General features: G+C 39.7%; 1 protein-coding gene across 6 annotated transcripts in view; it reads right to left on the bottom strand.

The window, feature by feature from the left end:
- Nucleotides 1–1,670: 1,670 nt before the first annotated feature.
- Nucleotides 1,671–12,261, bottom strand: part of LOC138943212 (leucine-rich repeat-containing protein 15) — a 53,412-nt gene continuing 42,821 nt past the window's right edge. For 4 of the 6 annotated variants that reach the window (XM_070313808.1, XM_070313807.1, XM_070313810.1 and 1 more), the window contains one exon: nt 1,671–7,569. In XM_070313808.1, the coding sequence (XP_070169909.1) occupies nt 5,615–7,537 (1,923 nt within the window). In that variant the 5' untranslated portion in view covers nt 7,538–7,569 and the 3' untranslated portion in view covers nt 1,671–5,614. The remainder of the gene's footprint in view (nt 7,570–12,261) is intronic. The other 2 variants (XR_011448429.1, XM_070313809.1) reach the window with 2 other exon arrangements.

The raw sequence follows: 12,261 nt of genomic DNA, 5'->3' as shown, positions 1-12,261 counted from the left end.
ACGTTTACGAGGCCTCTATCCCTCTCTTAGGGGGACGTCCCAGCCTCGCCAACCCCTCTCACGATGTGGCTCTCTCCTTCTCCCCGTCCCGCTCGTCTTCCTCTTGGTCGTTCTCCAGACGAGAAATGCACATAGCATGACTAACTACCATGACTAACGAGTCGGGCGAAGTGCCACCGAGAAATCTTGGCCAACCGAGCGAGAAAGGATAGGCATGGTGAAATATTTTCAGGTCTAATATTTCGAGCGACGCGCTATGAGGGACGGTCTTTTCCCATTTGAGCCCTTGAATTCATTTATCTTTATACGCCAGATGGATAGACGGATAGAGCTCGCTCCAGATGTGATTAAAAACGCGAATAGTATTTATGAGACAAAGTGTTAAAAGTAGAGTCTAGCTATGCTTGGAAAATTAGCTTCTCTATGGGAGAGGGTTGTGATTTCATCTGCGACGATTATGATACTTAGGGACTATAGTGTTTATAATCGCGATATGCAAAGCCTCGAAATTTCTGTATGAAACGAATGTAAATGGACGCCAACGGAAGGGCTCTCACTTATAATCTGAACAGCGTACCATAAATGTATCTTGGATATTTGCTTACGATTTAAGTTTAATCGGGCGATTTAAATAACAGAGAGAGATATATATACACGAGGATGAGATAGAGCGAGAGAAATGAATAGTGATGAGCGCGCTTAATGTCGGTAATCAAAGTTGTAAATCGGATTGGATTTAATCCCCTCCGTTCCTTAATGCTTAAGTGACAAATAAACAAAGGAATATAATGTATACGTTTAATTAGGATTTTAATCTTTCCGATTATATCTATTGATAAATGTTTAAAAAAGCAATCCGATATTAGGATTTTATTAATCATAAGTCAAATACAAAGGCAAGTTATTTTTGTTATTTTTATCAAATGTAAATTTTGTAAATTTAAAGTACCTTTTACATATCATATATATAAGAGAAGAGTAATGAAAAAAATTCGTTCTACCGATTGAATTGTATATTACCCAGACGGCACACAATTTACGATAAATATTCATAAATATCTTTTACTATTTATTTTTTGAAATATTATATGTATAAATATTTTATTATACATATTTTGTATATACATTAAGTAAGAAAAGAAATCGGAAAATATGAAAACTTTATTCGACATATTATTGAAATACAAACTAAATATTTTATATAATATTTATATGGTAAGTAAAAAATGAATATTTATTGTAATATTTTGTAAATATTTCTCAATATTTTTATAAATATTTTTGTGATATTTATGATCAATTTTTTATGATTTATTAAATCTAAGCTCACAAAAATATTTATAAAATATTCAAATAATCATTATAAATATTTTGTACATATTTTATAAATATTGTGTGCTGTCTCTGGGTACATAGATATTATTATAGAACAGATATATAATTAGATTTATATTAGAAATATAGAATGAGAGAGAAAGAAGTTAAAGATACTGTAGATTTCGTACACGGATGTTCGAAACCGATTATAAAATTCGAATAAAGTTTGGTTGAGACTTTACGCACTCTGTTTCTCTCTCTCTCTCTCTCTCTCTTTTTCTCGCTTTCTCATTCTTCCTATTCCTCGGCCGTCGTAAAACCCTTCGCATAATCAAGAAAGAAAAAGCCGCCGACTTTCGAGTTAAACTGTGACGATCGATTGCGCATTCCTCGTCGGAACTTCCAAACTTAGCGAGCCGAGATGGACGACCCGTTTCGACAGAAAGCAAGAGAACTCGTGATGCAGCTTGTAGGTCAGTGGACCGCACATGGAAAGCACATTATTTTCACTCAACGCTCCTACCCGCGCCTCTCGCCTCGGGGAAAATGAATTTTTCAGAACGCCAAGCGAGCCAAAACGCGATGGCGTATCACTTACGAGGTCCAGGTAAGAGGGACCATCAAACCCGGAATGTTTCGTCTAATCGCATTAAATCTAAACGACCTCGTAAATATGCTTTCGTCGATCCTTTCATTTTTTTTTCCTCTTTTTCTCCCTCTTTTTTTTTGCGCAAGCTGTGAGTACCATCGTTTTTTTTGAACGGCTATCCGGTCGTTCGATGCGAATGAACGTTGATGCGAATTGATGGCGATTGCTGGCTATCTGGGGAACTGTTTCGCCCGCGAGAACGGCGGTTTCCATACATTTTTTATGAAACCATCCGCATATCGATCCGAGAACGAGAGTTCTATGACTCGTTAAAAGGTCCATGGTTATGGATCTCACGCGGAAATTAACTTTCCAACTCTATAAATATATGAGAAGATTATTTTTATCGCGCCCAAATATAACTGCAAATGTTCTTTTAGTGTATTTGACTAATAATAATCGTCCTTACAAAGAATTCATAACAATATATGACGTTATTTCGATAGAATCAAATCAATCAATCAATGTTACTGACATTCCATCATTGACCAAGTTGATAAAAAAAAAAAAAAAAATCCAGAACTGTATTATTTTTACCTGTGATAACGCTTGTTCGTAAAAAGATAAGCTACTGATGAGGCTATATCGCGGATAAGATTAGAAACAATATCGTCTTGATACACGCACTCTTTGGCAAGTTTATCATCTTCCGCTCAAAGATCTCGTTCCTTCAAACGAATGAGCTGGCGAATTCGTAAAAAGAGATCGGCCTTAATCTCTCTCTCTCTCTCTCTCTTTAACTTCTGTCGCTAGGAAAGTTCGAGTTTCTGCGGCCCGTCGTAGGAAAATGCGATTAAGTAACGAGGAATAAGGATTCCTTGTTCCTCGTTCCACGTTTCATAAACTTTCCTTGACCAAACAAGGAATCTTATTGGCTCCCTTATCTCAAGGAAGGTCACGAGTCTCCTTGAGGAGTGATGCGACCTTTTTAGCAGACGATACGCAGAATATAACCAAATATAACCTCCAAAAGTTAGTTTCGTTACATTTCAATCTGTGGTTTTGTGGTTATTTGTTGTCGCGCTCTCAAACTGAAAGTGTATAAAGGAAAAAGGGATAATGGACAATGAATTTTTAAATGATTCTGACGATGGATTTGAAGACGAAAATCCAGAGAATCGGATTCTGTGGCGGATTTCGAAAAGATACATTTGCGATTGGGAAAATCCCGTGGAATTTTTTGAAGATACGAAAAAGTTTTCATATGTATTATATGAAATTAGTTGCAGGCAGCATAAAACGGTGCTGCCTCCAGTCGGTCACTAAAAATCCCTAAAATATTCCTTCCTTCTGAAAGGGAGACTCGAGATCCATCTATGAAACAAGGTGGCCTTGCAGATTCAAGGAATCTTTCATGGAGGCTTTCTCCGTCCTTAAAATAAGGAAGGACTATGAATACGGGTATTAATCTCCTGGTGTTGCAAACAAGTGAATCCAATTAGAAAGTTTTGCGTATTCTGTTAGATTTCGTGGACGCGCGCGCGGCGCGTTTAGAGGCGTGCGCAAAAAACATAGAGATAGGCTCTCAGGATCGCGTAATCGCGGATTCGCGTAACAACTTCCGTCGTGTCGTGCGTGACGCACGTACGCACACTGTTTCTTTTTTCTTTCTCTTTTTTTTTTAACCGTCGCGCAAGACAGAAGCGTTATTGCGAATCGCAAGTACGAGTTTGTTCGGTGGTTCCCATAACGGAAACGTACGCATTTTATTCATACTGCATTAAGTATATTTCCGTATTGAAAACGTAACATCTTTCCAAACTTAACATCATAAATTAATAAATAAATATATATATTTTATTTTATTTTTTTTTCGTATGTATTCGCTTATGCATTTTTGTATAAACGTATATGTGTGTGTGTGTGTGTGTGTGTGTGTGTGTGTGTGTCTTTTGTAGTCTCTAAATATATTCGGTGTAATGTGCTTACAGAGTAAAGGTCGTAACACACTATTATTGCTTTAATTTACAACACTTCGTACGAGGGATCCTCCCTTTGTCGATCGCAAAAGAGGGAAAAGAATCGGATTCGCCTCCTATAACATAATTTGCTCCCTTAAGCGTGTCTCGTGTGGAGGGACGTGTTAATGCAATTTTTAGCAAACAACTTATCCTTCCTTTTATCAATAATGCTCATATGGCTGCTCGAATTTGCGAATTTTCAAGTATCTGGATACTCGTTTAATTGATATTCGAGTAGAAAAAAAAGATATTTAGCGTATTTACTTTTCATATATTGTATATATATTATAATTATTTAATTAAATATAGATATTTCCGGCACTAGAACTTTATAATGGCTAAATAAAAGATTTGATAATTGACATATTATTATTTAAATAATAAATAATTTATAGAAATCCACAATAATTAAATAATCAAACAGAAACATACATTTTTATTTGGATCCAGATACTCAAATAATTGAATTCTAAAAAATGAATTTGATAAGAGCGCTATATACATTTATTAAGTCGCGATTGATGTAGTCGATAATAGTTTAATTGCAAACCTCGAACCTGGGTAAAGCTTCTCAGCCTGGAACGGACTTTTTACAAAGAGCATTAATCTCTAGGTAGCTAGCAGTAATCTCTAGGAGGACCTTTAATCGATTAACACTGTCGACGCAGCTTTAATTTGATTTGTCACTACGTTCAAACGAATCCGACGCGAAATGAACGTTCGCCTAGCAAAATTCACAATTCTCGAAAATAAATACGGATTCTCGTTCTCTCTTTCTCTCCGCGATCCAAGTATAATATAACGTACTTCTCTTACGTTCCCGCACGATTCACATTCCGAGTCAGATTGTGTTCCCTCAGAGTGAGAATGCATCCTGACTCTTTCTCTCTCTCTCCCTCTCTTTCTCTAGAGGCGAGGCAACTATCTCGGAAGACATTTCATTTTCACTCGTCCACGGTTGCTTCTGTTTGTCCTAGGGGTATAATTTCAGCGTCGCGTCACGGACGCTCCGTAACTCGCTTCGGTTTCTTACAAGCGAAACACGGCACATTCGCGCTCGAGCAACAGAATTTCAGGATAATCCGCTTTCCCGACGCCGATGGGATATCGATCATTCTCAAGAGGCAAGTGGAAAGTAATGTCCACTTACATTGACACCACCCTCGCGTCTTAGCGCGGTTGCAAACTGATGTTCGGAACAATGGTGAACGTTGTTCCTTTCTTCCCTCTTTCTTTCCTTTATTCTCTTTCCTCGTGCTCGTCGAACGAACTTAACGAATTACTATTGCTCAAACGTTTAACCGTGTATATACAACTTGGAATTTGTTGGTCCACGTATGCGATGAGACGTAGCGTGTCCAACAACAACGGTAGTGCCGAAGCAAATGTTTCAGAGCGATATCGTATATTGTGGAAATTTAACGACTGTCGTGGAGCTGCGAACCTTTGGTGGCGCAAACCTTTCTGCACCATCCCGGCAATATACACCGCTGTCCTCTCATCACATACGCAGTGTGATGCTCGAGTAATCAAGACACTGAGCGTCGTCGAGGCAATAATCCCGAGACATTTCGGACCGTTAAAAGCTCGCGGATACGGAGTTGGTGGCGCATCCGTTTCGCCTTAACGACTAGACTATCCCCGAATTCGCTGATTACGGCTATAGCTGGACCCACGAGCGTCCCCCTCACACAAAGACAACGTGCGGTTTCTCGGAAAGCGGTGGCGGCGGTGGCGGCGGCGGCGGCGACTGATGCGCCTGCTCGTAATCGTAATCGTACTCGTAATCGTAACCGTAGTCCAACCGTCGCACAGGGTTCGATCGGGTAGAAGGGCTTTGCGCGCGATAAAGCGCTAGCACTTCCGGCGGCTCGTCCCGCAAATCGGTCACGTCCGCCACCGCGTATACCCCTTCCTCCGTCGGCCGCTTCCCGTACGAAGGATCTACGAGGTCGCGATGCCCGGGCCGGGCGTACCGCGGGGTCTCGTAGATGTTCGTGTCCTGCGACTGCGGGCTGCACTCCGTCGTCGCAGCCGCCGCTGTCTTGCCCCGCGGCGAATCGTACGACATGTCGTCATTGTTCCTGACCAACAGACGGCGGCTGTACGACTCGGCGTTTTTGTCCAGCCCGTTGTCGCTCCTACCTACGTAGACGAGAAACTCGGGACGGTTCGGCGGGGCGTACGCTAGTGACGAGCGTCTCTTCCTCTTCGCTCGGGTGACATGCGCGATCAGGGCGAGCACGGTCGCGGCCGCCGCTAGACAACCGGCTGCCGACAGCGATAGATACAGCGGGCTCAGGCGACACCGTAGGGAACCCTCGGACAGCGCGACCAGCTTCTTGCCGGCGAATTCTTCATCGCTGCAGACGATGTCGTGGGTGTCCAGTTCGAGCCGCGTCTCATTACGTCGCTCCTCGGCGCGAATCACGTTCCACAGCCAGTGGACCGAGCAGTTGCACACGAGAGGATTGCCGCCGACGCGCAAATGGGATAGACCGTCGACCGGAAATTGCGTCGGTTGCAGAGTCGCCAGGCTGCATCGGCGTAGCGAGACCCATCTGAGGTATCGAGCCCCGTATAAGACACGTACTGGTAGCTCCCTCAATTCTCGATTGCCGTCCATCGAGATGCGCTCGAGATTCACGTTATCGGCAAACGCTCGTGCGTTCACGCTCGCGATCATGCAGTCGTTCAGTTCCAAGCTCCTCAACTCGAAAAGATTGCGAAAGGCCACAGCCTCTAAAAACCCGAGAGGGTTCGTGCTTAAAACGAGACTCGTGAGAACGCTTAGTCTGGCCAAGGCGGCCGTAGGCACGGACGTTAGATTGTTCCCGGATAAATCCAAATACAAGAGATCCGGCAGGCGATCGAAGGCGACATCGGCGATGCCTCTAATGACGTTGTTCGACAGATTTAGGGAGACCAGCGATGGTAATGACGGCAAGGAGTCTCGATTAAGTTCCAGTATCAAGTTATACGACATATCTATTCGCTCCAGACTTGGCGCTAGCGCCAGATTATTCGTCGGTATTTCCAACAGTGAATTCTCGCTTAGGATCAGTGTCCGTATCTTGTGCAGATTCGTCAATAGGTCGTCAGGCAGACTCGTAATCGAATTGTCGCTTAGATTCAACACTTCCAGCTCGCTGGTATACTTGAACGCCTGCTCGTCCATGTGCGAGATGTTGTTGCCAGCCAGATTCAATTCCTTTAGGGATGTAAGTCCTCGCAGAGCGTTCTTCGCTAGTGTATGAATCGCGTTGTTGCTGATGTTTAGCGCGAGCAAATTCTGTTGCAGGCCAAAATTCTCCTGGCCCAATGTGTGTATGAGATTCGAGCTGAGATCGAGGCTCTCGAGATTCCCGTAGAAACCGAAGGTGAGGTGCACGCTGGTAACGCGATTCTTGGAAAGATCCAGGTGACGGATCTCCGGATTCAATTGGATCGGCACGACCTCGAGATCGGCATGAGGGCAAGAGGCGCGAAGACTCTCATCGTCGCACCGACATCGTGCCGGGCAGAGGCCACTAGCCACAACTGTCATCATGGCGACCATCACTATTGCGATCGGCAGCGTCGACGGCGGCGACGGCCCATGTGATGCCATTCCATATGAGCTTCTTCCGGACTGGAACTACCCTGCACAAAAAATTAACAAATAACAAAATTAACAATTATTATTACATTAATTATCGGTGAATATGGCAATAGTGGTGTATTAAAGATATGCGAATAAGTATGCGATGATTAGAGAAATCAAGAGTTGTCATTAGTAGAATAGAAATATCACAAGTTTTCCAAACAATGAAATTAAATAAACAATGAGAGACAATTATTCGTCCGCTTAAAACTTAATTCTCGATAGTTTTTAATCATTTTTAATTAAAAAGAATATTGATATAAAAATATATACAATAATTGATTTGTCTCATTATTCTGTATATAAAAGTATTACGGTAAGATCATCGAAAACTGAATATTTTACGAAATATTTTATTTTTTATATCAAAATATGTCAGATTAAAATATAAAATAACTCAAAAAGTACTTTATTATAGTGTTTTGGAAAGCTCTCGAGATAAGCTACAAGAATATGTAATGAAAAATAGGGGGTACCGTTAAAAAAATTTAAAGTGATTTTTATATGATCTTGACGATGCTATTCAAGGTCTTACTAATATTATTATATAATGCGCCACTTAGAGCTCTACAACTTTTGCATGAAACATTTTTCACGAAAATGCGTTGTTTCTTCAAAAAGCTGCTGTGATACGGGCGCTCTGTTACACCCTGTATATCGGATGTCCGTCCCTAAATGTCCGAGCAAATGTCTCACAAATGATTGAAGTTACAAGAAAGTTTAATAAGAGAAATTAGCATAGTTTTTAGTCTCTGCAATAAAGCGGATGTAAAAAAAAAAATTTTTTTGCTCGTAACCCTTTCAAGTTATAAAGATCACCATAGTTTTTTTTTTAAACACAATCCCTTATTTTTTATTGTATATTCTTATAGCCCTTCTTGAGACCTTTTCAAAACACTATAATAAAGTATTTTTTCATTAAATATTTTTCGAGTTATTCTATATTTTAATCTGACATATTTTGATATAAAATATAAAGTATTTCGTAAAATATTTAATTTTCGATAATCTTACCGTAATATACTTTTATGTACAGAATAATGAGACAAATCAATTGGTAATAAAAAAATATAATTATTTCTAAGAAAAAGTATGTAATTATTCACAAAATATTTTTTTCCGACATTTATGGACGGATAGCCTTTATATAACATTTTGTATTAATAAAAATGATTTTATAATCAAAAGAGATAACATTAACTTAAAAAGTTTGTCAAATAATTTGTAACTCGTAAAAAATACAATTGTGGTCAAAAGATCCTCTTTATCAATCACTGCAACTGCATTCTGTCTGTGCGTGTGAATATTGTGTGATTTATTTACTATTATATATCTATAGTTATGAAGTTGTACGCCTCGAAGCGCGATAGAAATTACTTTATCACTCATTTCCAATAATCTCTTTAATGACCGACAGTTTAATGATATTAATAGCATGTTAATTCTACATTTCAAAATACTTTATCAGAATTATATTCTTCAACAAATTGATGTAGTATTATCATTACAATCAATTAGGTCACGTGATAACGTGAAATAATAATTGCTTGACATATTAAACATATGTAATTTTTAAAAGAGCATGAATATAAAGCAAAATATATATATCTTAAAAGATTAATACGATTTCACACCCGCGCAGCTTCAATCAATTACTTAAAATTATTACATCCTATCGTATTTATTTACGCAAGAGCATGAAAACATTCCTTCGCGCTTTATACGATATATATAACGTGCGTGTGATTATATAAACGATATTTCTACGCTATGGAGCTGGTGTGCAGTTTCAAATAAAAATCCGCCGTTAACTGAAAGACCTTTGTGAGCCGGGTAACTCGCGAAAGCGTAACTACCTTTTACGTTCACCGGTTTACTATACAAGCTCGATGCAAATTTATTTACGGACACCTGCACATTCATTCGTGTTCAGATTTCGCGCCATCTCCTCCCGGGATATGTACGACATGGCGCAGTTTGCATGTCAACTTTTTTAATGCCCATGGAAGGTAAATAACATCAACCTACTCGTGACAAAAAGAGAAATGACAAACTGGCTTCGAAAGAGAAGTGGATATTAATTTTGCGTCTATGACCGATTAAATTTACTGCGCCCGGTTAATTAAATCGCGAAAAATTTCGCCGTTTCCTCTGACGACTTTTTAAGATTTTCCGATTCGCGATACGCCTAAGAAGTTTCTGATGTCAATACAATGAAATTGATTAGTGCGAATTAGTATACATAAATTGCGTCTATAAAAAATATGTTTGTATATGAAAAATTTTCGTAATAAAAATTTTTCGATAAGAGATACCATATATTTAATATATGTGATAATAATTAAAGAGAAGCGATCGTATCAATTCAAATCATTTAAGTAATAAAACTCGGGATAATGTTGGGGGATACAAATACGCCTGTCAATAATTTAAATCGTTATACAAATATATTAAAAATAATATTTATTTTTGCTTGACAAGTTTCACACATTACTTATAAATTGACGAGTGTCAATCATATTACGAAAAAATATTGCAATGCTACACTTATGGTATATCTCAGTGTGTTATCTTGTTTAAAAAAAAAAAAAAAAAAACTCATAAACTCATAAATCAACTTTGTTATATTTTAACAATATTTTTTCATATCACTTTATAGCAGCATATTTCCCTTGTAGTATATCCTTAGACGATGAAATATAATGGAATCATCCTACAGAGAGTCTTCAAAGAAAGTTGGAGGGAACAAGAAAACGATACGTTTGCCAACGACGCGTTTATTTCTTAGATCCTTGGTAAATTTATCCGTAAAACAAGCAATTCGACGAGTCGCTGTTCGTATTTCACGTGAAAGCACAGCGTACTTGGTCTATTGCGATAGAATTAAGACTTGGGAAATTTACTAAGCGACAAGATAAACAATGCTCGAGCCATTAACATTTCGTTGTAAATCCCTTGTAAAGATATCATGTTACAATTCTCGTCTTGAAAATTAACATATTTATATTTTCGGACAATTCAAAATAAAAAAGAAACCATAAACGCCATAAATAATCTATTTCATCCTTTTGCAGACATGATTGATTCGTGCAACTAAGTGCGGAATATCTTTAGATAAATCAATGATATACAAACATTTGGAATATTCCTTTTACAAATAATCTCTATTTTATGCCTGAGCGTAATATTCCTAAAAAAAAAAAATATATATATATATATTAGGTGTACAACTTTGCTTCCGCCGTTTTTTTCCGAAATTCGAGGCTTTATTGTAAAAAACTGGTTATACGTTTTGAAATTGCTTGTTGAGTCACTCCCAATGATCGTGCCAATTCTTTTTGACTTTGACTCGAGTCTTCATTAAGTAATGCCTCCAATTCTGCATCTTCGAAAACCTTCTCTCTTCCACCGCTATGCCGGTCTTCGACGTGAAAATCACCGTTCTTGAAGCGTTGAAACCACTCACGACACGTTCTTTCGCTAATAGCGGCTTCACCATAAGTATTTGAGAGCATTCGATGAGCCTCAGCCGCAGATTTCTTCATATTGAAGGAGAAAATTAAAACCTCCCGCAAATGACGAGAATTTGGCTCGTAAACTGACATTTTCAATCGAGAATAACTTTATGACGCAGACACAAATCGACTAATGTTTCTATGGGGTTATGTTGACAGATGCCCAAGTTTATTGCATGACATCTATGATCTATTTATGTCGACCACTACTTACCGCTAAAGCCATCTATAGGAAAACGGCGGAAGCAAAGTTGTACGCCTAATATATGTATGTAACGCGTTTGTAATCGACTTTGAAATTCTAGTTTAATATACGCATAGTTCGGCCATGGCGATTGAAAATCGATACTAGATTAGCCCGCCAAATTAACCGCGATAGCCCCATATAATCAGCCTTGTAATGGAATACAAAAGCACCTTGTACGGGGAAAACACGGTTTGCCGAGAGGCAGGTTGAAAACATTACACGTTGCAATCGTTGCGTTATGACCCGTGCCAGAACGCATAATCAACGAGACGCAAGCGTGTATCAAGCGGGATATTACGCACTCTGCGCCAACGATAATTTCGATCCTACTGGCGAGATATCTCTCTGCCAAGTTCTCCCCGCTATACGTCCAGAAATTCCCCAATATCCTCGTTTCGGTAAGTGCTGCCTGTGCCAGTAATTTTTCACATCCCTTTTTCTGCGCTCCGCCCGGGAATAACAAATGGCGCTGATCTCACTGTCATGTATAATGCACAGATTTACAGCATCCCGCTATCTGACACAGCTGTATGTCCAAAGCCGCCGCCCTCGCTGCTCCCCTCTCAGGGCCGCGCCATCGCGTTCGCCAAAAAAACAAAAACAAAAAAAAACCCCAAAAAAGGCACCGCGGACGTTAACATCCGCGGCAAGTAATATCCCGTATGGCGGCGCGCATCATTTTCTCCGGGAAATCGGGCGCCTCCTCCCCCCTCCCTCAAATCCCGCTTTTTTTCTCTACCTCGTAACGGACGCGCCGAGATGGGGATGTTTTTCGGCTGTCGAAATATCGCCGTGAGGAAGAAAGTTGTGAAGAGGGTGAAACGAGATCGGCAAGGGTGTATAGGAGGGAGAGACGCGATTGGAAGGAAGTTGATTGCGCGGGGTAATTCTAGGAGGATATCTTGCCCCGCGGTAAAAGCTGACATCGC

This window comes from Polyergus mexicanus, unplaced genomic scaffold (genome assembly GCF_030449975.1).
Source record: "Polyergus mexicanus isolate NDT 795.1 unplaced genomic scaffold, iyPolMexi1.0 SCAF_25, whole genome shotgun sequence".
NCBI classification, from domain to species: domain Eukaryota; kingdom Metazoa; phylum Arthropoda; class Insecta; order Hymenoptera; family Formicidae; genus Polyergus; species Polyergus mexicanus.
Note: the sequence above shows the minus strand (reverse complement) of the source record. Positions and strands in the feature narration are given on the sequence as shown.